We start from the raw sequence: 27,673 nt of genomic DNA, 5'->3' as shown, positions 1-27,673 counted from the left end.
TGTGTAAATTAAAGTAAAAGACGCATTCCTCGTACAAACACATATTCCATATAGGTATAAAACTAAAGCAATATACATAATTTACCAATTAGCCTGTTTGTAATATTTTTGCCACCCTTGATAGTTTTCACAGCTCTCTCCTGGCTCTGTGCTCAGGGACCATGCCTAGTAGATTGGGCCCACATCAGTTGCACGCAGAGCAAGCCACTTACCCCTTGTACTATCTAGCCAGTTGGTTTTTTGGGTGTGTATGTAGGGGGCACTTTTGGTGGTGCCTGGGGGATTATATAGTGCCTGGGATCAAACACAGGTCATCCACGTGCAAGGCAAGTGCTCCCTAGTTGCTATATCACTTTTCTGTCCCCTCTTGCCATTTTGTTTGGGGACAATGCCCAGTGGTGCTCAGGGCTTACTACTGGCTCTGTATTCAGGGATCACTCCTGTCAGTGCTGAGGGCCAGATGGGCTCCAGGGATCAAACCTGGGTGATCTGCACCCTCCCTCGCTGGTCCACACGTGCTGTCTGCTATGCTATCTCTCTGGCCTCTATTGCCATTTTTCAAAGCCTTTCTTTAATATTTTTCTCCCTTATCAGACCTGGTCGCAAACAATGAGAAAATAGCTAATTTTTGTGTTCCTGAGGTAGTTTTGTTTGATGTTAAACAAGTTATTAACAAACATTTGTCATGTGACAAGGAAAGAATGGGAAGTCAAAAAAAAATGATGGTAGATTAGGGGCAATAGCGCAGTGGGTAGGGGGTTTGTCTTGCATGCCACTGTCCTGGGTTGATTCCCGGCATCCCGTAGGGTCCCCTGGGCACTGCCAGGAATAACTCATGAGTACAAAGCCAGGAGGAACTCCTGAACATCCCCCGAGTAGTGTGGCCCCCAAATTCAAAACAAAACAAAACAAAGATGGTAGATTATAGGTTAATTCACATGAATACTTAGTTATAATACTGATAAAGCAATGACTGGCTTGAAAAAAAATTTTTTTAATTTATCCTACAAAGAAATATTAACAAGCGATGGTCACAGACAAATTACAACTGGGAGCCCAAGGCAGAGGAGCGAGAACGTCATCTTCATCATCTTCTTCCGGCCCTGAAATAAAACATCGCAGCTCGTGGAGGGTGGAGACCTCGGCCCGGCAGCACGGGGAAAGCAGCTTTTACGAGAGCCGGGCCAGGCACCGGGGTGGTGCAGCTCTCTGCTCAGGCCATGCTCGACTCTCTCAGCTCAAGATAAATTCTCATTTGCTCCTACAATGTGGCAATGGACACGGAAAGGGGGGGGGAAAGTCAGAATCCCGGTCCTCAGCTTTCACCGCAGGCCACGGGGTCGGAGGGCGAGCAGTCTTCATGCGACTTCATGTGGGCGCAGAAGGCGTCTGCCTCCAGGAAGGTCTTTCCGCACACGCCACACGGGCTGGGCTCCTCGTCCTTGTGCGAGCGGCGGACGTGGCTGTCGTGCGCGGCGTGGGAGGCGAAGGATTTCCCGCAGAACTTGCACTTGAACGGCTTCTCCCCGGAGTGCTGCCTGATATGTGTGCGGAGGATACTGGAGGCAGTGAATTTCTGTGGCCGGCGGAAGGCGGAAGAGAAAGGAAAGGTCCCTTAGCCCGAGACAACCCACTAATAAAGGGGTCACTCTTATTGTTTCTGAGAAGTAATATGGGATTATAAAAGTGACATCTAAGCGTGGGAGACCTTGATGGACTTAGTAAAGCCTTGGCTCTCCCGCAGCTAAGATTACCTAAGGGTCTGTCCAAAATGCAGGTTGAGGGGCAGCGAGGTAATACAGCTCCTAGAGCACTTCTCGTGCACGCGGCTGACCTAGGTTCTATCACCAGCACCACGTATGGCCCTCGGAGCACTGCCAAAATGGATTCCTGTGCAGAGCCAGGAAGAAACCCTGGGCACGGCAGGGGGTGGCCCAAACCCCACAAAATGCAGACTAGGAAACTGAGCAAGCAATTCCACTGGAAGAAAGACCACATTCCAAGATAAAGTGCATTGCCATTATTACTGGCCAAAATCTTTGCCTAAGTTAGAATCTTACTGGTTTCTCCCGTTTTTAGTTTAAGACACTTGGAGAGATAATCACATACACTGTAGTTTGCGGGCGGCGTAACAGGCAGTGCTGGGGCAGATGATGACTCCCAGTTTGGTGCCTGCAGATGTGCTCGAGGGGCACACAGATGAACTCACATGCACAAGTGCTGAGACACTTTAAGCCATTCTCCCTGCCCTTCATATGCAGTTAAGAGATAAAAAGGGCTGGAGATATAGGTGAGTGGTAAAGATTTGCACGTGTGAGCCCCTGGGTTTAATACCTGTTACAGAAAAAAAACAAAGTAACAAAAACACTGTGTCCCCTTTATTCATTCTGCCAAACAGTTACATCTTACAAAAACTACAGCAGAATATCACAAAGGGGATTACATTGTTGACAGTTCAGATACAGAACTTTGGGGGGAGGGGCCACATCAGTGGAGACCTAGAAATCACTCCCAGGGGTGTTGAGTTGACCATTGTGGTGATGGGGATTAAACCAGAGTCGGCCACATGCAAGGTGAGCTCCTTAACCCCTTGTGCTAACTCTCTGACCCAAGACACAGAACATTTTATTTATCAAAAGGATGATGGAATGATGACTCCACCCTTAGCTTGAGGAATCACATGGCTGCAATTAAGAGTCCCTGTTATTTTGTTGCTGCTGTTGTTTGTTTTTCAGACCATACCCAGCAGTGCTTGGGATTAGTAACAGCTCTGTTCTCAGGGCCACTCCTAGGATTGAACCTGGGTAGACCTCATACTAGGCAAGTGTTCTACCTACTGTTCTATCACTCCAGCCCCAAGAGTCAGTGTTTAATTCCTCATAACCATGCCAACAGCTCCTGGTACATTTGGTTACATGTCTTAAATGGCAGTTTGGCAGTAGAAGGTATATCTGGCCATCATAAGCAAATGAACAAATATGGAAGTAGAAATGAGGGCTGAATTATGATATGAAATAATTTACTGAGACCTAAGCTTCAAGTTCTTTTTGGGGGTAGGAAGTAGGTAGGTGGGCCGCACCCCAAAGTGCATAGGGGTTAATTCTTGGCTGGGCTCAAGGGGGCCCTCAGGGAATCAAAGTTTACTGTTCAAGGCAAGTGTGTTACCTGCTGTATTACTTCTCCAGTACTGGCTTCCAGTTCTTAACTGTAGAAACCAAGCAGGATTTCCAAAAGCCTTTTAGGATTTCTTTGTGGGTTGGACATTTATTTGCCTTGTACGTTGCTGACCCAGATTCTATCCCTGGCATTCCATATGGTCCTCCAAGACCACCAAGAGTGATTCCTCAGTGCGGAGGCAGGAGTAACCCCAAAGCACCACCAGGTGTGGCCCCCAAAACAAACAAAAATTTCATTTGTGGGCTGAAGCAACAGCACAGTGGATAGGGCGTTTGCCTTGCATGCAGCCGACCCGAGTTTATCCCCAGCACCCCATATGGTCCCCTCAGCACCGCCAGGGGTAATTCCTGAGTGCAGAGCCAGGAACAACCCCTGTGCATCGCTGGGTGTGACCCAAAAAGCAAAAAAAAAAAAATGTTTTTTTATTTGTTTTTACCTTTGTACAATATACACACTGGTAGGGTCTATCTCCAGAGTGGACTCGCATGTGTTTGTTTAAGCTGGAAGACTGAGAAAAACATTTTCCACATGTAGAACACTAAGATCAAAAAGAAAAATATGATTAAAATCATTTTCCTTAACAAGTTCATGTCACCATTATGCTTATCTGGGCTTGAGGGAACTTAGTTCTGTGTGTGTATTTGTCTGTGAGCGCAAGTAGGTGCTGGAGAGGCACTCCCTGAGGTGATGTCGACTTCCTTGTCTTTGCTCAAGAACCACGAACAGCTTCTCCTGCAGTGACATTAGGCAACTCACTGAATGAAAATTGAATAGGATCAGTCGCTTTTTACTAAGAGTCTGAATTAGTCCTGGTTTGTCAACAAGCTGCTACCTGACAAGTACAATCCACTTCATTCTGGACTTTCATTTTCAGTTTTTCCTCATCTGCAAAATACCTGACCTGCCTTCCACACAGAGCAGTATGTCGCAAGCACGGCACAAGTGAAAAAAAAATTAAGAGGAAAATTTATGTTGCGAAAATATGAACTGATAAGCCACAAGATAAACACAAAATGCTAATATAAAGTATGTTTTGAGCCCGGGTTCAATCCTGGCATCCCATATGGTCCCAAGTGACTCCTGCATGCAGAGCCAGAAGTAACTGCTAAGTAGTGCTGACTGTGGGCCCCAACCCCCCACCCTAAAAACCACATTTTAAAAACTTAAGTCTCACTAATAATGCAGAGGGTAATTCAATCAGAAATCTTTTTTTTAGCTTTAAATTGGGGGCTATACCTGTCAATGTTCAGGGCTTACTCCTCCAAGGACTTGGGGACTATATGGGGTACCAGGGATTGAACCAGGTTGGTCACGTGCAAGGCAAGCCCTCTGCCTGCTATTCTATGATTACATCCCCAATGAGAAATCCATTTTTTGGTTTTTTTTTTTTGGGGGGGGCCACACCAGCAGTGCTCAAGGCTTATTTTTGGCTCTGTGCTTAGGGATCACTTCTGGCAGGCTCAGGGAACTCTACGAAATGCCAGGTATTGAATCCCGGTCAGTCACATACAAGGTAAGGGCCTGACCCACTGTACCTTTTCATCTATCAATAAATGGAAATAATTAAAGCCTTGAGCACTGCCTGGTGTGGCCTAAGAATAACAACAAAAAAATTTTTTTAATCAAATAAAAAGGCGCTATTAGGGGCCAGAGCAATAGTACAATGGGTACTGCATTTGCCTTGCATGTAGCTGGCCCTGGTTCAATTCCCACATCCCATATGGTCCTGGAGAGTGTAGAACCAGAGTAACTCCTGATCACAGCCAGGTGTGGCCCCCAAATAAAAACCAACCAAACAAAAAGGAGTTATTACAAGAGATGTGGTACAGCTTACTCTTGGAAACCCAGCATTTAAAAAAGAGTCCACCTGACACTTCATCTGGAAAATATTTGGAATCTTAATTCAAACTCCTTAACGTGATTGTCTGTGAAAACACAAAAACTTGCTCTCATTTCCAAACCTACTTACTCCTAGAATAATAGCACTGGAATATGTGAGTTTTCCATGTACAGGTCAGCCTCACACATGGCAATCATATGCTAGTATTATACTGACAACCTGGTTCCACCTATTAGGCCATAATCTATGCAACCAATGTATGATTTATCTGACCAACTGATACATAAAATGCCTTCTCTAACTTGGCACCCTCAGTTTATATAAACTTTCCACCTTTCTCCTGTCTGATCAGTAGAAAGAAGTCATGTCACTATCTTAATGGTAAAATGATCTTAGAATTACAAAACTAATATATGATAACTATCAAGACGCTAATGGACATCTTACAACATGTGAGTGAAGGAACAGGGTAGCTGTGAGGTGAGGGCTGGCTTAGGCAGTTAGCTTTAAAGCATACTTTGGGGCTGGAGCAATAGCACAGCGGGTAGGGCATTTGCCATGCATGCGGCCAACCCGGGTTCGATTCTCAGCATCCCATATGGTTCCCTGAGCACCACCAGGGGTAATTCCTGAGTGCAGAGCCAGGAGTGACCCCTGAGCATCGCTGGGTGTGACCCAAAAAGAAAAAAAAAAAAAGCAAAACATACTTCGACAAGGCCGGGAGTCAAACCTGAATCTCCACGTGCCCAAGTTCTGCCCTCTTTCCAGTGACTCTGGTACTTTCTGGCCAAGATTTTTCCTGTGTGGAAATGTCTCAAGCCTGCCCTGCTGTCACCCTCCACTATAAATCAGATATGCCGTTGCCTTTCCACACTCAGCTCCAGATCACCTCTGGGACACGTACGTTCGTCGTGGCTGTCCATCTCGCCTACCGTGTGGCCAGCACCAGGCCTGCCACGCCGAGTGGCCTTCCTTCTTCAGAGCCCATCTCAGGAGCACTGATCCCCAGCAGCCAGGCCCTCAAAGGCCATTACTGTGTGCCCAGGGTTTGGGGGAAGAAGCATGAAAGCAGAGCGTGAGGGCAAAGAAACGTCACTGCTCGCCTTACCTTGTGAGGTCGGTGCTTCTCGTGGACATGGAGAATGTGGATGCGGAGCCGATCCCTCTTCTCAAAGGAGCGGTTGCAGAGCGAGCAGGGAAATTTTCGATCCCCCTTGTCCACACAGGGAGTGTACTTGAGATGCTTATCTCGGTAGTATTTGTAGGTAAATACTTTTCCGCACCTTTCGCATCTGTAACCTTCAGCAGATTCTGTCAAACACAAGGGGATTAAGCGCCAAGGGCCCTAGAATTTTCTTTCCTCATTTTACTTCCTCATGATGATTTTTTTTTCCTTTAAGATGATTTTGTTTGTTTGTTTGTTTTGGTTGCTAGGCAGCATGCAAGGTAAGTACTCTACCTGCTGTACTATGGCTCTGGCCCCTCCCTAAGATGATTTTTAGAAAGCCTTATATTACAGAAAATTCTAGACAAACAACCAAGATATAATAATAGAATGACATGGGGCTGGAGTGATAGCACAGTGGGTTGGGCGTTTGCCTTGCACGAGGCTGACCCAGATTCGATTCCCAGCATCCCATATGGTCCCCTGAGCACTGCCAGGGGTAATTCCTGAGTGCAGAGTCAGGAATAACCCCTGTGCATTGCTGGGTATGATTCAAAAAGCAAAAATAATAATAGTAATAATAAAAATAATAATAGAATGACAGGGGCTAGAGAAATAGCACAGAACTGAGGCGCCTGCCTTACATGTGATGAGCCCAGTTTAATCCCCAACCCAGAATATGATCCTGAGCATCACCCCCCTCAAAGTAAGAAACCCTCACCTGTCCATTAGCAGGGTTTTTCACAAAGAATAATGCATAGCCAGTTTTATTTTCATCTTCCTTGACTTCCTTCCATAATTATTTCAAAACTGATTTAATCATTTGATCCATAAGTTCCTCAAACTCCTCTTTAACAGATAACATCTATATCACCCTATTTAAAATTTTGGAATTCCTGGAGAGACATCTCATACTCTATACCTCTACCAAGAGTAGCACACCACATTTGATGGGGTATAAAGTAGAAGGCAACCAATCTCAATTTGAAAAATAAATTAAATATACATATAATATATATGTATTGTATATATATATATATGTATATATATGTGCACAAGGCTCAATCTGTAAAGATATATTAGTAATCTCTTTTACATACATACACAAATAATGGCTCCAGGGTGAGATACAACAGTCTTCACACAATTAGCTCTAAGGAAAAATTTTAGATTATTTTTAGCGGATTATTCACAACAAACAATACAAAATAAATTATTTAGGTTCCGCTTTGGGAGCAGGCTCTGGGGTGCAGGTGAAGTTTGAAATATGGTGGTGGGAAGGCATAATGCTAGTGGGATTAGTATTGGAATAGTGAGTGTAATAAATTATTATGAACAATTTTATAAAAATAAAATTAATTTAAAAAAAAGATAACATTTAGGTCAGAAAGATAGCACAGGGGTCAACTGCCTTGCATGCAGCATACCCTGGTATGATACCCAGAACAATAAATAGTCACCAGAAGAAATGACTCCTGAGCACTGCTGGGTGTGGCCCCAAACCAAGCCAGATTCTAAGACACTTTAGAATAAGCATACCAGGGGCTGGAGCGATAGCACAGTGGGTAGGGCATTTGCCTTGCATGCGGCCAACCTGGGTTCGAATCCCAGCATCCCATATAGTCCCCTGAGCACCGCCAGGAGTAATTCCTGAGTGCAGAGATAGGAGTAACCCCTGTGCATCACCGGGTGGTGTGACCCAAAAAAGCAAAATAATAATAAAAATAATAATAGAATAAGCATACCATAAGACTAGTGTCAGCCTATACAATGAATAAATCCCTTAATAGAATTGCACATGTGTACACATATACAAATATACAAATACACATTTAATGACTTTAGTCAGAAATTAAAATCATTTAAATTAATAAGCAAAAAAACCTAAAATACATGAAATTTATTTAAATTATTCAATTTAGGATACAAAGTCTCCAGACCCTTTCTGGCTGCTCTGTCTCTTCTATCTCTTTCAGAAGATTCTCCTCTTTTTTTTCTGAATGTTGAAAGAACCCTTGCTCCAGCCCAGTGTAAGAAACATTCAAAAATAAACTTTTTAAGACTAAACAGATAGCACTTGCCTTATATAGCCCACAGATGACCTGGGTATAATTTCCAGCCCTCCCAGGAGCAATGCCTGAGCACAGCTGGGTGTGGACCCATGCCCCTCCTCTCCCCAGCACTTGTTACAAGGTTAATATAAAGAAACATGCCTCATCTTGGTTCTTTTGATCAGCCTGACTTAAGAGAGTGGAAGCACCTTATGCAGAACAATGAAGGATGCTCCCAGCATCCTACCCAGGCATCCCAAGAGCTATCCCACTCGACCCCATATGAGCCAGGAGTTTATACTTCACTTTTCTGAATCAGGGGGGCAGATTACAGAGCTAAAATCTTTAAGGACCTAGTAGGGATGGCAACATTCGGCCTTCCCTAAAACATAGGGTTATTCACTCCAACACCAACAGTGGGTGACGCAGTGACAGAGGTAATTCTGATCTTATCAGAGGAGATGGAAGCAGGAGAAGCCAAGTTAGAGAAGGTGCAGCCGACTCTAGCAAAGGAGGCCCCCAGGTCCAGGGGTGTCTATGCATTGGAGGAAGGGGGGGAGGATGGGGAGAAGGCAGGGACCCCTATAAAAGCATCCCTGCTGAGAGCACTCAGGATTCCAGAGGATCAAGCGGCATTGACTGTGAAAGCATCCCTCCCAAGGCCTCATTGTCTGGTCCTGCCAAGGAGAATAGAGCCAAGAGAGAGTGTGTAGATGGAAATCTTTAGCATCAGACAGCAGGGAGGCGTTCCAGTGGTTTGTGAGCAGACGGGATTGTCCCAGCCACATTTAACAGGTGGCTAAGGAAAAAAACAGACGTTAAGTAAATAACCCAGGGAGGGAACTACCGACCTCAGGACAAGGCAAGGCCCGGGCCAGTCTATCACTTTCATTGAGGTGCTAATGCTCTCCCAATTCCCCTGCCGGGATGGTTTGGGCTCCAAACTAGAATTTCCACTGACCAGAATAAAATGACAAATACCTAATTTTCCTGCTTCCTGAGGAAGAGAGTCACGAGGCAAATCAATAATTAAAGTAAGAACAAATACTTGGGCTGAAATGACACTCTGCCCTTACTCACAGGTTTAAGACTCGGACTTCCACTCGGGTCTTTGGAACTATGTCCAAACCAAATTCTGTCTCACTCCCTTTCGCTCTCTCCCCAAACCCCTTCATGTCAATGGACTCACTTTAGTCCAAGGGTTTCTAAAAACAACAGGGAAATCAGGTCTCACTAATACAGTCTTGGCTAACAATTGAGAATGCTCTTCCCATTCCACACCTCTACACCACCCCCACATACTGGGGGGCTTGCATACTCGAAATCCTGCCTGCATATGGTCTGCTCCTTCCTTCCCACTCCATCTCGAAGAAAGCTTTTAAGACAAAGACAATTCCAAGAAGATAGATGAATTTTTCTTCTTATTCTATCCAAAAACATCCTGATTGACAGAAAACATAGATTTATCCATGTCTCTCCCACAAATTAAGCTACTGATTTATCCATGTCTCCCCCACAAATTAAGCTACTTACAGGCTCCCTTCTGTCTAGTGTCCAAAACATCTGTCTACCCCTCCACTATCACATGGTTCAGAATTACAGCCCAGGTGAACATGCCATCAGTCAGCCCTTAACCCTGCTCCACTTACATGACTGATCTTCAACATCTGCCTATTATTCGATGTTAATGTAATTATTGACTTTGCTACAAAAAAGTACAACTTTACACACCGCACAAAGGCGTTTCCTGTAGGACCATTTCCTGGAGACAGGTTTTTTTTTTTCTGTCTCTTTATTTTGGTGGTGGTGGGGGGGCGCTCAGAGAACCCTATGAGGTTGGGGGAAAGCAAAACTACGGTGGCCACGTGCAAGGCACAGATCTTTCCCTTTGGATTATATCTCTGGCCCCAAAGATGTATTTTCCAGAAGACATTTACTAAGAAGTCAAAAGCTTATACACATCTACAAACATTTAAATGGTTTGATACAAAGTACTAAACAATATTTCAAAGGATGTATGGTTAATTTTATATTTGGTGTTATGCAGTGAGCATATTTTTGAAATGATCAAAAAAACCTTAGTTACTTGGCTTTTATGAGACAACTGTTAGTTCCATAAACTCGAAAATCTCACCATATTGCTCAATACAGTGGAAATATGTTTCTAGATAGCTCATGAAAAGAATTATTTCTAACAGACCTTCATTACCTGGGCTCTTCCAGGAGACTACTCATTATTCACCTTCGAATCCCTGAGGAACAAAGTCTTATCTTTGGCTTCACTATCCCACACCTCCATAAGCATCCTTCATTTCAGCTTAGTCCTATAAAAAGTTGCCCAAGTTAGTCCTAAAGTTTTCTTCCATTTCACATATAGTGTGGTCTGAAAACAGGGGATATTAATAAATTTATTTCCTGCCCTAGAAGGGTCTCAGTCAGGCAAGGACACAGCATATAAGCCAATCAGAGTGCATACTTTCTTTTTTACCTTGTTAAGCTTATTTTTCATAATAACACCATACCGTGGGATCCCACATGATTCCACATATATGTATAAAAAAGTACATGAGGATCAGAGAAATAGTGTAGGCAGCCGGCCCCAGTCTGATTCCCAGAATCACATTTGATTCCTCACCCAGCTCTGGGAGTGCTCCCTGAGCACAAAGCACTGGCCCAGAGCTTCCATCTTAATCCCACCGTTAATATCTGCAGTTCCCAAACCTTTGTGTGGATAAGATCATGTGGAAAGTTTATTTAAAATCCAAATCCAGGAAGCTCTCTCCTGCAGAGTGGCTTAGTAGTCCAGGGGCCAGCGGGATGGAAAGGCACTCTCTAGGGGCAGACAGAGAATACAGTAGGGACGGTGTTTGCCTTCAACACCACCGGGTATCCCCTGTGGTCCCCTGAGCACTGCCAGGAGTAATTCCTGAATGCAGGGCTAGGAGTAAATCCTGAATGCAGAGCCAGGAGTAAATCCTGAATGCAGAGCCAGGAGTAAATCCTGAGCATTGCTGGGTGTGACCCCCCCTAAAAAAAAGAAAAGAAAAGAAAGAAAAAGAAAAAGAAACGCACTCTCCAGGGTAAGGGAGATAGCTTGCAAGGTAGGAGTATCCCCCAACACTGCTAGGTGAAACCCAAAATTGAAAGAAAGGAAGAATGCACAATTTTCAGTATCAGTTCTGAATGAGAATTTCCATCTTCTCAAAATCCTGAGGAATTCACATTTACGTTAAAATTTGGTATTCTAGTGGCTAGCGAGAGAGTACAAAGGTTAAGGTTCTTGCCTTGCGCATGGCCAACCTTGGTCAATCTCCTGACACCCCGTATGGTCCCCTGAGCACCAAGAGTTACTCCTGAGCCCAAAGCTAGGAATAAGTCCTGAGCAAAGCTGGATATATCACAAAAATCAAATAAATAAATCACTTGAGATGCTAGTAGGGCTGAGGTACAGCTCAGTGCCAGGTCTTGCAAACATGAGTCTAAGAGCTCGACCCCAGTATCACCCACAGGCACTGAGCACATGCCTAATAGCTCAGCAGTCTGGGCACTCGGTCCCTGAAGAGTATGCAGTTCCAGCATTGCAAGCTGGTGAGCAAGCACTGAAACTCAAGTGTGTGATTCCCACCAGCAGGATAACAACTAACGATGTGAGTGCTGTGATCAGGTACACAACCTCTGTGACACAGAGTGAACATCACAAGTAAAGTGTGAGATTCTGGCAAATGCTGCAACCAAAACATCCCTGCCCCAGGACCACTCACGTGACCCTGCATGTGACTCTCGGCCACTGAAACAAGAGGAAAGGGAAAACATAGCCCTGTTCGATCCCCAATGCTACAAATGGTCCCTGAGCGCTGCCAGGAATAAAGCACTACATTTGGTTCCCTTGAACACTGCCAGGAATCAGCCCTGAGCAGCCAGGGCTTAACCCCCTAAGCCCCTACACCTCCAGCCCCCGCCAAATAATTGGGATCACATGCTTTGCATGCAGGAGCCCCATGTTCTATCTCTAGTACCACACAGTTCTCTAAGCACTGTTGGGCGTTGTGTAGAAAATAAAAAATTTCAGTCTAGCCTGATGTTTCTCAAACTTGACCAAGACCCATACTTAGAACAAGAGTAGGCATTGAGACCTACCTCAAAATGTTCTATTCTCTTATTTTACTTTATTCTTAGTGTCTCTTTTTTCTCTAATGCTGGTCTTGACCACTAAATTGATTTCCCACCCCATTAAGACACTGCAGACCACCATCAGAAAGACACGGTGTGCCCGCCTTGACTTGGCTGTGTTAGCCTGAGCAGAGATGAATCAGAAACTGGCTCACCTAAGGTTTCAATCCATTTATTTTTTTATTCTTGGGGGGTTGGGAGGGTGGTGGGTGATCAAGGGAGAGAAGAAACGGTTTCCTGGTCACTAGAAGGAGCTTCAGTAGCTTTGCACATGTGAGGGTGTTTTCCTCCAGCTGGGTACTGCCCCCCTGGTAAAGATACCCTTAGTTTAGGTTCCTGCATTGGCCTCTAGGGGAATTCCACAGGCACATAGAGAGGCTGCAGGCAAGCTTCAGGAGGGGGTTCGTCTGGGGAAATCAGTCCCCCTCTTCCACAAGGAAGGGCTCATTCGCTGCCAGGAGGAAGAGATGCGCACTCACCTTCCGAGGGCCCCGGCATCTGCTTCCCCTGCTCCATCACCTGAAGGCTCATGGGAATGTCCAGAAACTTCTCGTAGCAGTCTCCGTACCACACCAGGAGCTCTTGGTTCTGATAGATCTCCTTGCAGCTCTCATAGTAAATTTGCCCTTGACACTGCACCGCGACAAGGTTCTGCTCCTTGGGGAATCGGGCGCAGTTGACATAGGACATCCAGTTCCCAGCGCTGCCTTTGCCATCTATGAAGTGGCTCAGACGGCCATCTTCAAAGATCTGGAGAAAACAAGAAGACATTTGGCATGTACTTTTGATTTTGGTTTTGCTTACACTGTAAATTTACTTATTAAAAAAAAAAATCTTATAACCCAAATCTCATAATAGTGTTCATTAAATATATTACTGCCGCCACTATCATAAACAATCTTGGGATTAATAATTCCCAAGTAATCTCAATTTTGAAGTATTTTTTTTCTCTTTGTGTGTGTCTGTGTGTGTGAGAGAGGTAAGAGGACAGAGAGAAAGAGAGAGAGAGAGAGCAAGAGAGAGAGAGATTTGTGGGCTACACTATGAGGTGCTGGGGGACTATTCTAGTTTTGTGCTTTGTGCTGGGATGGGGGTGAGAGATTCCAGGGACCATGCAGTATTGGGGGATCAAACCTTGGGCTACTGCATGCAAAGAATGCACTCAGGTTGCTGACCTATTTCTCCAGCTCCTTGGGCTAATTTTTAAGTATATATTTCTAGAAGTAGAACTTCAGGGTCAAGAGTCAGTATCTGATAAAGCCTAACTACAGTCCTAGCAACAATCTCCTTATACAGTCAAAAGCATCCCCCTCCTTTTAAATTTAAATAATTTGGGGGGGGATGGGGTGGGCTGTACCCAGTAGTGCTCAGGGCTTACTTTTGGCTCTGTGCTTAGGGATTATTCCTAGTGGTGCTCAGGGTTCATGTGTGCTGGGGATCAAACCCAGGAAGACCTCGTACAAGGCAAGCAAGTGCCTTCCCTGCAGTACTTTCTCCATCACCCCATCCCCATTTAGCTAATTTCATAGGCATGCATATAAAAATGTATTGTAAGCATATGATCTGATACATATATACATGCATAAATACATACAACACATTTTGCATATATAATATGCATTGCACATACAGTATGTTCATTCTTTAAGTGCAAGTTCTTTAAATCCATATTCCCTGCTAACCTTCAGACTGAGCTGACTAAAACAGCATGTAATCCATATTATCCGTGCAAAGTTGTTGCATCTCCTAGGGTAAATACCTGCTTTTCCTTCCCTTTATATTGCAAAAGAGGCAGCACCAACAGCCTTCAACAGCCCAGCCAGGGTGCAAACACAGGCTCAGAGGCCAAGGATCCCCCACACCAGCCTCCCTTCCCACCCCCGCCCCCCCAGCCAACCCAGCAGAAGCAAATACGTTTGGGTGACCCAAGTCTCACCTCCCACATCAGAGAGTTGTCTCCGTAGGTCTTAACTTCACTGGCATTGACCACTTTCCCCTGGAAGGGCCCAAACCTGACTCCTTTGGCCATGATACTTGTGCAGAACACACCAAAGTGTGGCACTTCACCAAAGTTTGTCTGCCTCAGGCAGAGGCCTAAAAGGAGAGGCAGGGCAGAAAAATTAAAAGGGACACTGACAAATCATTTGTGAAATCTAAGCCTGGATGCCCCAGAGACATTACCTTCTGGTATCTGCAGAGAGTGTTTGTCCAGAGCTTGAGGAAGAGAATCAGACCCTAGAAAAAACAGGATTTTAAGTGCTTCATTAAAATGTCTTATGAGGGGCTGAAGCGATAGCACAGTGGGTAGGGCGTTTGCCTTGCACGCGGCCAACCCTGGATCGAATCCCAGCATCCCAGCATCCCATATGGTCCCCTGAGCACCGCCAGGGGTAATTTCTGAGTGCAGAGCCAGGAGTAAACCCTGTGCATCACCAGGTGTGACCCAAAAAGCAAAAAAAAAAAAAAATGTCTTATGAAAGTCTGGAGAGATGGTACAACAGCAGGCAGGGCTCTTGCCTTGCATATGGTTGGCCCAGGTTTAATCCCTGGCACCCCACATGGTTCCCACTATCTTTTCTGGTGTGGTGTGTGTGTGTGTGTGTGTGTGTGTGTGTGTGTGTATGTGGGTGTGTGTGTGTGTTTTGTGTGAGACACACATCACCAGTGCTTAGGGATTACGGTTACTCCAAGGTTGCTTGCTCCGGGCAGTGCTGGGGACCTTGTGCTGGAGATTTAACCCTGTAGCATGAGGCCAGCACCATAAGCCCTGTACTAGCTCCGCAGCCTTAGTCCACACCTTACCCCCTTTACATGTACAATTTCACATGGGACAAGGAACAACTCTTGCAAGATTATGTAATATGCCCCAGTTGGCACATTTAAAGAACAGGAGATCATTCTGATTTGACGAGGGTCAAGGATGAGCCTCTGACTCCTAAGAATGAACTGGAGGAAGTTCTCTCCTAGCTACTTCGAATTATGCCGGGAGAATATGACACATTCAGCGTTTCTCTCCTGACCCTCAGCTCCAGCTGCAACTAACATCAGGAGCCTTGCAGTTAAGTGAGGGACTAAAGCCAGGTCTCCCCAGGGCCCACCCATCGGCAGGTGCAAGCACACACCCCCAACTGCCCTGCAGGGCCCCTTACCGGCTGCCAACCATGCAACCCTGCTCCCTGACACTTACCAGGGCCGTTGGTGGGTACAAAGAGGCCGGAAATGGCGTGGTGCAGCTGAGCACTCTGCTCAGGGCTGGGGACCACCCCGTAGAGAACTAGGTGCAGGTCCTCCTGTGTGAAGTGATAACGATGAACGGGCGGCCCCTCAGGGTTCCGGAGCCTGGGGGCTTCCTCAGCCCGCTGGCTGGGGGGCTGGCTGGGGGCGCAAGACGCTAAGTGGGAGGCTGCCTTCTTCCCTTCGGTTACCAGGGGGGCCTCCACAGGGGGCGGCGGTGGAAGGCAAGCGTCGGGGGCCCAACACTGGCTGCCGTCGTCGCGGCCACCGGGGTGACCGAAGTCTTCGCTGCCGAAGAAGTGCGGCACGTCCCTGGGGAGCGGGGGCATTGGGTACCACGCCGGCAGCTTGTTGTACCAGGACACATCGTAGAGCGGCTCCCTCGGGAGGCCCAGGCCGGGGCTCAGCAGCGGGGGCGCGTTGCGGAAAACGAAGGGGGATAGAACCTGGGAGGCGGGCACGACGGCCTCCAGCTGCTGGAAGGGCTGCGCATCCTGCCCGGCCACAGCGAGGCCGTTGGCGTAGTGACCGTAGGGCGGGAAGGGCGCGTAGTAGGCGGCCAGCTCTTCGGGGCTGACCTGCAGCTTCTCCGGCGGGTAGCACACCTGGTTCTGGGGCCCGGTCTCACCTGGCGGCTGCAGAGCCATCGGTGGGGCGATGCCAGGGAGTGCGCTCGGTCTGCGGAAGAGCAAGCGCCGCTGAGGACCTGGGACACGGCTGGCGTGCCACTCCCCGACCTCTCCCCGCCAGTCTAGCCGCCCGCACCAGAGAGAGCCCCAGCCGGGAGCTGCAGGAGTGAATCCCGGCGCATCCCGCACGCCCGACCCTCCAAAACCAAATCAAACGCAGTACAAGCAGCATCACCCTCCCACACTTCCCAAACACAAGGCAACTCTGCTAAGATCCAGCTGAAGCCCAATTCCCGCTAAGCATTGCTTCTGCTTCCCCTCTCAGAATAAGCCGGGACCCCGCACGCATGGTTTCCAACACTCCCGTCTCCACATCCGGCCCAAACCCGGCTCCTGCAAAATCTGTGGTCCAGTTCCCTTCCCTTCCCCCATCCTTCAAAACTCCTTCCCAGGTTGGATCGGGCTTGCCTGAACCCTCTCACTCCCGGCCGGGCCGTCCTGAGAGCTGGGGGCAGCCGTCAGCACCCGACCTTCCCGGGTGCCCGGGTCCCAGCCTAGGAGACACACCCCCGGGGCAGGCGTGGGGGTCCGGTCGCAAATCCGCGTCCAGACCCCACGGACTCGGGCGATCCGGGCTCTTGGGGTGAGAGCTGAAGCGCCTCTTTGGGGGCCTGCGGCCCGCGCCCGATTTCCCACGAGATGCACGAGTCTGGCCACCTCCACCCAGAAACGCCAAGTCCCCTGGCAGCGTCGGGGGTGTGGGATCAGCTCTGGGGAGCTGGAGAGGACGGACGCGGTCATCCAGGTGCGAGAGGCGAGCTCCCCACCTGCAACCGCCCCCCCAACCGAAGCGACGCAAATCCTCCCCCAGGCTCCCCGACCCACCTCCCTTCGGGGCGGGCAGGGCTGGAGGGCGCGATCAATGAGTCCAATAAGGAAACCGAGCGGGGTCGTGACTCAAATTAAAGAACGGGGGTCAGCCGAAGAGGTCAGCCACGACCCCGGCATCTGCCCGCCTCCGCCTCGAGCGCCTGCAGAGGCGGGGTCCGCTCCTGCCTCTCGGGGCGCCCCGCAACTCGGAGAGGGGACCCGAGGGCCGTTTAAGGAGGAAGGGCCCCCCAAAGGATAAAGCCACTGGCCCCGAGGGAGTAAGGGCAGCCCCACGACTACAGTCCCGGGCCACCGCCGCGTTCCCGGCCGGCACCCACCTTCGAGAGCGCCACCGAGCGGGAGCGTGCAGGGAGCCTGCGGGCGGCGCGGGTTTGAGGAGGGCGGGCGGCGCGCGGGTTTAAGAAGGCGGCGGCCGGGGTGGCGGGGCTTAGAGAGGTCGAGGGTGGGGAAAGGGACGCGGCCCGAGCGGGTCGCGGGGTCGGTGTCCTCCCCGCCCACCGCAGTCATTGGCCCGCGTTGGACTCGCCCCCAGACCCCACCCCGGGCCCCTGGGGAGGGGGGGGTCGGACTCTTAACTCTGCTCTAAAGCTCGCCGGGACCCGGACCAGGCTGCTAGTCGCTGGCTTCCCGAGACGGTCACCAGGCGTCTCCCGACTCGGGAGGGGTGGGGGTCCTGTTTGCCAGGGTCCCCGTATTCCGCTGCGCGCTCGCACCCACCCCGGCCGGCGCCCCTCAATCCTGCCCTTTGGGCTTCTAATTCCCTTGAACCGATTTGGCCGACGGCAGCAGCGTCAAAGCCCCGGGTCCAGGAGGACGTTAGTCCCGGACACCTCGCTGGGGCGCTGTGTGGCGCGTGCGGGGTGCAGCCACCCAGACGCCGTGGGTTCGCGGCCAGGGCACTCCGAGACTCAGGGTTGGCGGGGGGGAGTGGCGAGAGGGGTGTCCGCTTTATCTTAGGCGCTTGGCCGCCGCCGGGATAGTCTCTCCGCGCTGCCACTGCTGTTCCCTCCCGGGGGAAGGCTTGCAGCCTGGGCCAAAGACCGCATTAAAAAAAAAATTCTCTAGGCCGGCCGTTGAGGCAAAGAAAGGAATACTTAGGTGCATTCACATTCACCTGGGGACGCTGCACGGGGAAGGGGAAGCGCTGGCGAAGCCGGTGACCTTGGCCGGGGCGCGCACCACTTGGGCCTCAGCTTCGTCTTGGCAAAACGGGGCGCACGCCGCGGGCGTGTGCGCGTCGCGGGGCACGGGGGCGGGACGGGGGCTGGGGGGGGGGTCCCGGGGTTCCTAAAGGAGGAGGAGAAGGGCCCGCGACGACTCCGAGACGCCGCCCCCGAGGCCCTCCGGCCGGCGGCACTGGGGGGCGAGCGACGCTTTCCCCACCCCAGGCCCCGCCTTCGGGGACGCCGCGCGGGGTACGCACCCGCTTCCTCCGCCTCCGACCCGACCTCGCAGCCTTCGCCGACGGCTCGTCCTCGCGGAAGGAGGGCGCAGGACCCCCACCCCCACCCCCCGATCCGGGAGTCCGTGACACTCGTGGCGCTGCCTGCCCGCGCGGGGCCCGGCCCTGGCACCGTGCGGCCGCGCGCCCCGACGCCCGGGATGTTCCCGCGCCGGTCACGGCCGGGGCGCGTCGGGGATGAGGGTGGGGCTCTGCGTGGCGGGGCCGGGCGCTGCTCTCAGCCCGGAGGGGTGCGGCGGGGCCCAGGGAGTGGCTTCCCTTCCCTCTGCTCCAGGTCTTCGTTATCTTGGCGCACCGACAGGAGACGAGACTCGTCGAATCTCGCTCCCGCGCCCCCCGGGAAGGCGCGTGTCGTGGAGCGGTGCTGTCCCGCGGGCCTCCCGGGGGCTGCGCGGCCGCCGGGGCTGTCTTCCTCCCAGACTCCCCCAAGGCTTTACACACTCGATACGCCGATACGGGAGTGGTCCGCGGCCGTCGCGTCCCCAGGAGGCCACTCTGAGTGCACTCATTGGTGGTAGCTCTGTGTTCGCTTTATTTACTTACGGTCGCAGAAGCAGCGCGCACGTTATCTTCGAGCGTTGTTTTGCAAAGAATCTGGAATTTTGCACCATAAATTTAAAAAGTATTAACTTGCCTGTTGAACGAGTTTAGAACATTAGGGCGGGGTGTGTGTGTGTGGCGGGGGGAGGGGGAATGGAAGTCTTTGCTGCCACCATCCCATCCCTATTTTCCAGAGATAATAGTGATAATTTGATTTTTTTTTTCTTTTTGGGTCTCACCCGGCGATGCACAGGGGTTACTCCTGGCTTTGCACTCAGGAGTTACTCCTGGCGGTGCTCAGGGGACCATATGGGATGCTGGGGATCGAACCCAGGTCGGCCGCGTGCAAGGCAAACGCCCTACCCGCTGTGCTATCGCTCCAGCCCCGATAATTTGATTTTTTTCTTACCTCCCTAAAAAAACAAAACTTACTTTTGCTGGAGAAATAGTTCAGGGGATTAAGGTGCTTGCCCTGCGCGTGGCAGCTCTGCCTTCTTGTGTGTACCCCCCACGCCCGCCACCCAGAAGAAACCGTACCCTTTTTGGTTTATTTTTGTTTGGGGGCCACACCCGGAGGTGCTCAGGGCTTACTCCTGACTCTGTGCTCAGGGATCATTTGTGGCAGTGCTGGGAGGAAAAGGGTCCCAGATGGGGTGCTATTTATTAAAATAAAAATTACTTAAAAATCATACATACTTTAATGCAACTCCAATCTGCTAGTAGCATTAGAGCATATCAGTACATTATCCATTACTCTCTCTGTCTCTCTCTTTGTCTCTGTCTCTCTCTTTGTCTCTGTCTCTCTCTGTCTCTGTCTCTGTCTCTCTCTCTCTCTCTCTCACACATACACACACAGTGGTGTTCAGGGCATATTTCTGGTTCTGTGCTCAGGAATCACTCCTGGCGGGAATTGGGGGACCAGATGGGATGCTTGAGATTCCAACTCAGGTCTGTGGCATTCAAGGCAAATTCCCTACTTGCTGCACTACTGCTCTGGTCCCTAGCTTTAAAAAAAAAAATGATAGCTGTATGATACAGAAATTCACTTTTGGGAGCATCCTTAGCCTTTCAGCCTCCTCTTAAAAGTTGCTGCCAGCTTTTCAAGATTTTTGGGAACAGTGTTATATACTTACGTGCCTGTGGCATGAATACCAAGGTGTGAAATTATTCATTCAGTAGGTATCAATAGTGAATGTGTGATAGGTACTTCAGACAGTACCAAGATAATCTATCTAATCTGTCCATTTATATATGTAGATAGGTAGATGGATAGATAGATAGATCACCAGTAATAAATGTAAGTACCCTCTTCTCCTGCCTTAGTCCATCATTGATTTTTGCCATTCTGTTACAGCTGCCTGTCTTAAACATGATGTGTGGTATCATATTTGAAACTGTCTTTTAGTCACTTACCCCCCAAAACTTCCTGAACTCTGGCTGTGACATGCTGGATGTCAGGTCAGATGCAAAGAACACAATTAGTGAATAAAGTATCCTGTCTACTGTCCTAACAGTCAAGAAGACAAGAAGTATTTGGGGTTTTTATGGTTTTTTGGGTTTTTTCTTTTTGGGCCATACCTGGCAATACACAGGGGTTACTCATGGCTCATGCACTCAGGAATCATTCCTGGCAGTGCTTGGGGGACCATATGGGATGATGGGAATCGAACCTGAGTCAGCTGCATGCACGGGAAATGCCCTACCCACTGTGTTATGGCTTCAGCGCCAGTATTTATGTTATTACTAGATGAACATGTAATAGGAACTGTGATGGGTGCAAAGAAGCATTGAAAAGGAAGAATATGTCCTAATCTAGGCTGGGCAAATAGGTAGGTTTGCCTGCCTTAGGAGAGTTGAAAGAATTACTAGATACTTAATAAATGAAGTGATGACAACAATGGAAGTCTGTATCAAGGATTTCTGACAGCAGGAGGGAGCCACGGCTCTGACACCTTGAAGGAACAAGGCTGATTCACAGAACTTAAGGATGGTATGGAGAAGAGGCCGAGAGAGCTTTTAAAGAATCGGCAGAGACCAGGGCCAGATCTTGCCAGGAACTTGCAACCTGGAAAGATCCAAGTAGCCATGTATTCATATTTGCAAGTCTTTATCGAGTAAGAAGAAGTCTTGAAAGGGGTGGAGCTATAGCACAGTGAGTAGGGCAATATATATTGTAGTGACTACTGCCTTGCACGTGGCCAACTTGGGTTCCATCTCTGGGCTCATGGTCTCCATATGGTCCCCCAATCCCCACCAGGAGTGATCAGAAGTAAGTTCCTGAGTGATCAGGAATAAGCTCTAAACACCACCAGATGTGTCTTTTTTTTTTTTTCTTTTTGGGTCACACCTGGTGATGCACAGGTGTTACTCCTAGCTCATGCACTCAGGAATTACTCCTGTTGGTACTCAGGGGACCATATGGGATGCTGGGAATCAAACCCGGGTTGGCCACATGCAAGGCAAATGCCCTACCCACTGTGCTATTGCTCCCGCTCCCAGATGTGTCTTAAAAACCAGGAGCCACCAGTGTGCTTTATTCCTAATTTAATCTCAGCACGAATATCATATCATTGTTTTCCCATTAAGATAAAATTTATATGTGATAAAATGCAGACATCTTTGCAAAACCTGAGTTTGGACAGCCGCATGAGTCAGTTTCTCTGCAGACCCCATCAACCTACAGCCCTAGAAAGTCCTGAGCACCATCCTCAGTGCGCCTGTGCCCGGCCAGCAGAGTCAGGTGCCTTTCCTTCGGCTGGGCTGTGTCTGTTGTACAGCACTCCATCCATGGGATTGCAGGGAATGCAGTGTTGGGTGGACTTTCAGAGCAGTGGCTGCCTGCCAGGAAAAGCGTTAATGCTTCTTGAAAAAAAAAAAACATGCAAGGAATAGAACACATTCATATCCCATTGCAGGTGACTGTTACAAGAGGCTCATTTGAAAGAGTCCGTGGCCTTGAAGTCTGACTCTCCCCCTCCCCCTTCCCACCCACCCACCCCCGCCCCGCCGGTGTCCCTGACCACCTTTCATGGTTTCCTTTTGCCCGGACTTGATTTGTTGTGGGTGACTCATCCTCCTAGGCCACAGGGGTCAGAACTGCAGCTTTGCACCTTTCCTTCGGGGGCTGCAGTCTCGGCATCTCTGGGAGAGGCTCTGGTGCTTCCCCGGACACAGGCTTTTGTTGGTTCGGTTTGGTTTGGGGGGGCCACACTAACCCAGGCTCAAGGCTTACTCCTCGTTTGGTTCTCAGGGGTCACTCCTGGCAGTGTTTGGGGGACCCCTGGGGTGCTGCAGATTGAACCATCATCCATTGCATGCAAGCCAAGTGCTTTAACCACTGCATTATCTCTCCTGAAAACACAATTTTTTACCAAAAAAATGTAATTTCACATCTGTCTCATGACTTCTTTGATATTGGAGCTACTTTTGCACATTCTGTGATGGCTGCTCTGAACTTCCCCAAAGTCCCAGGGTTTTTGCTTATCCTAAGAGTACTCTACTCAAGGTAAATGATCAAATAGGGCATTTCTCCTAAATGCCGCTTCTCTCTCTCTCTCTCTCTCTCTCTCTCTCTCTCTCTCTCTCTCTCTCTCTCTCTTCCCCCTACCCCAAACCCCTGCTTTTTTTTGTGCCAGGGATTGAACTTGGGGGTTGTTTCCTACATCTGAAGCATGTGGAAATGTGTTCTACCATGGAACCACATTTCTGGTCCAGCACTAGTTTCTTGGGTGTCTTAAGAATAACTTGAAGAGGGCTGGAGCGATAGCACAGTGGGTAGGGCGTTTGCCTTGCACGCGGCCGACCCAGATTCGATTCCCAGCATCCCATATGGTCCCCCAAGCATCTCCAGGAGTAATTCCTGAGTGAAGAGCCAGGAGTAACCCCTGTGCATCACCAGGTGTGACCCAAAAAAAAAAAGAAAAAAAGAGTAACTTGAAGTTCCTTGACCTTGACAGGCATTAGAAAACTTTCATGTTTCTTTGTTCTTCCTTCCTTTTTTTTTTTTTTCTTTTTTGGGTCACACCCAGCGATACTCAGGGGTTACTCCTGGCTCTGCACTCAGGAATCACCCCTGGCAGTGCTCAGGGGACCATATGGGATGCTGGGAATCGAACCCGGGTCGGCAGCGTGCAAGGCAAACGCCCTACCCGCTGTGCTATTGCTCCAGCCCCCCTTCCTTTTTTTTTTTTTTGGTTAAGAAGCAGAGTGTATTGTGGTGGGTGGGCTGGGGTAGGGAGCAGGGTCTGGAGGGGGCAGGTATGCAGTGCCCTCCCTGTGTCCAGTGCCCACAATTCGGGATGCATTTGCTCCCACAGCCATCTGGAACGAGCTGCTTCTCGGGCACCATGTCTTCCAGCTCATCTGCACTTAACTTGGTAAGGCCCCTCTCTTTGGAGATGTGATCTTCTGGTGACCGGGAAACTTGAATTTGGCCCAGCACAGAGCCTCAGTCAGCCTTAGTCACATGTTCCTTGTTCTGCAGTTTGGTGAGAATGGACATGGTGATTCGGCCAATTCTGGTTGTTTCTATTCTTGTGTGTGTGTGTGTGTGTGTGTGTGTGTGTGTGTGTGTGTCTGTGTGTCTGTGTGTCTATACCTTGTAATAATGCTCATGGGTTCCTCCTGGCTCTGCACTCAGGAATTACTCCATGCAGTGCTGGGGGGGCCCTATGAGATGCCAGGGATCAAACCTGGCTTGGCCGAATATAAGGCAAATTCTCTCCCCCCAGTACTCTGGTCCTGGCTGTTTCTTGTGATATGTGCCCCTCTCACCATTGTGAGATGATATCTCGTTGCTTTGATTTGCACTCATGAACACTTTTTTATATGCCATTAGCCATTTCTATTTCTTTTTTTGGGAAGTATCTATTCATCTCCTCTCCCCATTTTGTTTATTATTTTATTTGTTTGTTGTTTGATTTTGGGCCACACCTGTTGCTGCACAGGGCTTACTCCTGGCCCTGCATTCAGAGTTCACTCCTAGTGGTGCTCAGGGGACGATATGGTATACCAGGGTTAGGATCCAGTTTAGTCGTGTGCAAGGCAAATGCCCTACCTGCTGTGCTATCACTCTGCCCCCATCCTCTCCCCATTTTTTTTTTGTTTGTTTGTTTTTGTGCCACACCTGGAGAGGCTCAGTGTAACTCCTGGCTCTGCAGTCAGGATTTGCTCCTGGCAGGGCTCAGTGGAGCATATGGGATGCTGGGGATCAAATCCGGGCCAGTTGCCTGCAAGGCAAGTGCCTTACCCACTGTACTATCTCTCTAGGTCCCTCTCGCCATTTTTGGATGGGGTTTATATCTTAGATGCTAGTCCTTAATCTGATGCATTGTGTGTCAATATTTTCTCCCATTGAGAAGGATATCTTTTTTATCATATATATATATATGTATGTAATTTTATTTGTTTGTTTTGGACCACACATGGCAGTACTCAGGGCTTACTCTTGCTTCTGTGCTCTGGTATCACTCCTGGTGGGCTTCGGGGACCATATGGGGTGCCAGGGAATAAACCCGGGTCAGCTGTGCGCAAGGCAAGCATCCTATCCTCTCTAGCTGTACTATTGCTCCAGCCCCTCTTTTCTTTCTTTTAGCCAGACTTTCTTCTGCCATGCCAGAACTCGTTTCAGGATTCAGACCAGGAGATAGGCCCTCCGCTGTACAGACAGTTGATGTGACAAAGAAGCTGGGTGCATACGGTGGAGGAAGAGACGTCAGGCAAAAGAACCCTATGCTGCCAACTGTTTTTTTTTCTTTAAAAAAGAAAAAGAAAGAAACTGGATCTAGATTCAACAGTCATGAAGTTAATTCCCAGGGGATTAAAGAGAGGAATGTCTCAAATACATTGAAGAAAACTGGAGGAACTTTCTGGGATGGGTCTCAGAGGTGTCTTCAATGATTTTACTCTATTGGTAAAGAGAACAAATCCAAAAATAAACAAAGGGGCTACAGCAAATTTTAAAGGTCTTCCTTCCTTCCTTCCTTCCTTCCTTCCTTCCTTCCTTCCTTCCTTCCTTCCTTCCTTCCTTCCTTCCTTCCTTCCTTCCTTCCTTCCTTCCTTCCTTCCTTCCTTCCTTCCTTCCTTCCTTCCTTCCTTCCTTCCTTCCTGTTTAATACCATGGCAAGATTTCTGGGAGCATTTCCCTTAGAACCTTTGCCCCAGGATTATCTTCTTAGAGGACCTTCTTCTTTGGGGGCTTTGGAGCTGGGGACACACCTGGGGTGCTCAGGGCTTACTCCTGGCTCTGAACTCAGCAATACTTCTACAGTGGCCAGGTAAGATGCTGGCGCTGGAAACTGGGCCCTCCCCTTTGTACTATCGCTCCTGCCCCTCAGAGAACCTTCTGTCTTGTGTTCATCTCATGATTGCAGGAGGGAAGCAGCTGAGGGAGTGCCCATTTGCCCAGATGAAAGTTTTCTACTTTATTTACGTTTTAAACTTTAAGTGCATCTGTTTATTTATTTATTTAAATTTTAGGCCGTTTTGACTGTTCCCAATGTTGCTAGGGGGCCATCATTGGCTTTGTGCTCAGAGTGACCCCTCGTGGTCCTCAGGGTCATACCTGGGATTTGAACCATGGCTGGCCTCACCTCCTGCACTTCGTTTCTCCAGCATTTGCATTTTATTCATTTGCATTTATTTTATGACAAATTTATTCTTGGCCCCTAAACATTTTTTCCCCTTTAGCCTCTTCTAGGATTTTTTTTTACATCTGGGCAACTTCTTCTAGCTTAGGAACAATCTGCCTTTTTCGGTTTTTGTTTTGGGGGCCATATTTGGTCTTACTCAGGGCTTATTCCTGGCTTTCCGCTCACAGATCACTCCTGGAGGGGTGTGAGGGACCATACTGGGTGCCAGAGATTGAACTGGGGTAGGCCGTGTGCCAGGCAAGTGCCTTAACCCTGCGCTTCCTCTCTGACCCCACAACTTACTCTTTCCTAGGAAATACCATGACAACACAGCAGGGAGGGATTAATATTTATATAAATTAAATTCTGCAGTATTTATTATTATTTTGATCAGTGTACCCTGTTGGGCAATTTGGTTTAATTGCCCCTTATATTGAAGAAATTAAAAAAATATTGAAGAAATTAAAAGACTGAATGCACTAGCACAGTTGGTAGGGTGTTTGCCTTGCACGCAGTCAACCCGGTTTCAATTCCTCCATCCCTCTCTGAGAGCCCGGCAAGCTACCAAGAATATCTCACCCGCATGGCAGAGCCTGGCAAACTACCCGTGGCATATTTGATACGCCAAAAACAGTAACAAGTCTCACAATGGAGACGTTACTGGTGTCCACTCAGGCAAATCTATGGACAATGGGATAACAGTGCTACCGTGCTACTTATTGGGTTGCTTTCTTAGATATGCTTAAATGTGGCAAGAGAATCTACACCTCAGCCCTTAAGTTCAGCATTACTCTGCATTTGGGAGTGGGGGTAGGGTCACACCCAGCTATGCTTAGGGCTTACTGCTGGGTCTGTACTCCGGAATTACTCCTAGCAGTGCTCAGGGAAGCATATGGGATGCCGGAGATCAAATCTGAGTCAGCCACGTGCAAGGCAAGTGCCTTATCCACTGTACTGTTGCTGTAGCCCCTATTATTCTGCCTTTTCAAGCAGGTGAGTAAAAGGTCAGCACTCGAGAGCAGGAGAGATAGTCCAGGAGGTAAGGCACTTGCCTTGGATGTACCTACAGTGGCTGCAAATCTAGTCTGATCCCTGGTTCCCGGAATGTTCCCTTGAGCACTGCAAAGAGTGATCCCTGAGCACAGTGCCAGGAGTAAGCCCTGAGCAATCCCAGGTATGGTCTCAAAAACCAACATATACCAACAAACAAAAAGTAGCTTTATATTTGGACCACTGGCCCTCAGTTTAGCCTCTCAGTTTAGGGTGCGCCTACCAACTCTGCCATTCTAACAACAGAATGGCACACGCTTGGGCCAGAGGGAGTGTGCTGGTGACTGGTCTTGCCTTGCATGAGGCCAGCTCAGGTTTGACCCCCAGTACTGCATCTGGCAGAGCCAGGAATAGCTCTCAATACTACTAGGTACAGTCCCCAAGCAAAACAGCAAAGCAAAAAAAAAAAAAAAAAAAAAAAGGTGGCAGCTCTCAGATGCTTTGTGACTTTTTTTTTTTTCTTTTTGGGTCACACCTGTTGAAGCACAGGGATTACTCCTGGCTCTGCACTCAGGAATTGAGCCCCGGTCAGCCACATGCAAAGCAAACCCCCTATCTGCTGTGATATCGCTCCAGCCCCCTCATCGTCATGTTTTGGATGTGTGGTTTCACGAGAGTTTTTTTGGCCAAGTCTGTGCTCAGGGCTTACTCCTGACTCTGTGATCAGTGGTCACTCCTGGAGGGCTCAGGGGAATACTTTGGGGTGCCGGGGTGCTGGGGATGAAACCTGGGTCAGCTGTGTGCAAGGCAAGTGTCCTACCCACTGTACTACCACTCTAGCCCCTCATGAAAGTTAGTAAAATGGACATGAGGCTGGAAACATCTTGATTTGCAC

At 48.8% G+C, this 27,673-nt stretch overlaps 1 protein-coding gene across 1 annotated transcript; it reads right to left on the bottom strand.

Moving 5' to 3' along the window:
- Positions 1 to 1,315: 1,315 nt before the first annotated feature.
- PRDM14 (PR/SET domain 14) lies at positions 1,316 to 16,284 on the bottom strand. Its single transcript, XM_004602578.2, has 7 exons — positions 15,591 to 16,284; positions 14,585 to 14,638; positions 14,340 to 14,497; positions 12,883 to 13,153; positions 6,126 to 6,328; positions 3,614 to 3,715; positions 1,316 to 1,576 (listed from the first exon to the last, which is right to left on the bottom strand). The coding sequence occupies exons 1-7, from the start codon at positions 16,282 to 16,284 to the stop codon at positions 1,316 to 1,318; spliced, it is 1,743 nt and encodes a 580-aa protein (XP_004602635.1).
- Between the last annotated feature and the right edge of the window lie 11,389 nt (positions 16,285 to 27,673).

This window comes from Sorex araneus, chromosome 2 (assembly GCF_027595985.1).
Source record: "Sorex araneus isolate mSorAra2 chromosome 2, mSorAra2.pri, whole genome shotgun sequence".
Classification (NCBI taxonomy): Eukaryota; Metazoa; Chordata; class Mammalia; order Eulipotyphla; family Soricidae; genus Sorex; species Sorex araneus.
This window is presented reverse-complemented; position numbering and strand designations above follow the sequence as displayed.

What these genes read in the sequence shown, in the direction of transcription:
- PRDM14 (XM_004602578.2), bottom strand. Translation starts at nt 16,284, where the DNA reads ATGGCTCTGCAGCCGCCAGGTGAGACCGGGCCCCAGAACCAGGTGTGC. An exon ending in ACAACTCTCTGATGTGGGAG is followed by an intron (nt 13,154 to 14,339) that starts GTGAGACTTGGG and finishes TGTTTTCTCCAG; the next exon opens with ATCTTTGAAGATGGCCGTCT. An exon ending in AGTGTGTATATTGTACAAAG is followed by an intron (nt 1,577 to 3,613) that starts GTAAAAACAAAT and finishes CGCCGGCCACAG; the next exon opens with AAATTCACTGCCTCCAGTAT.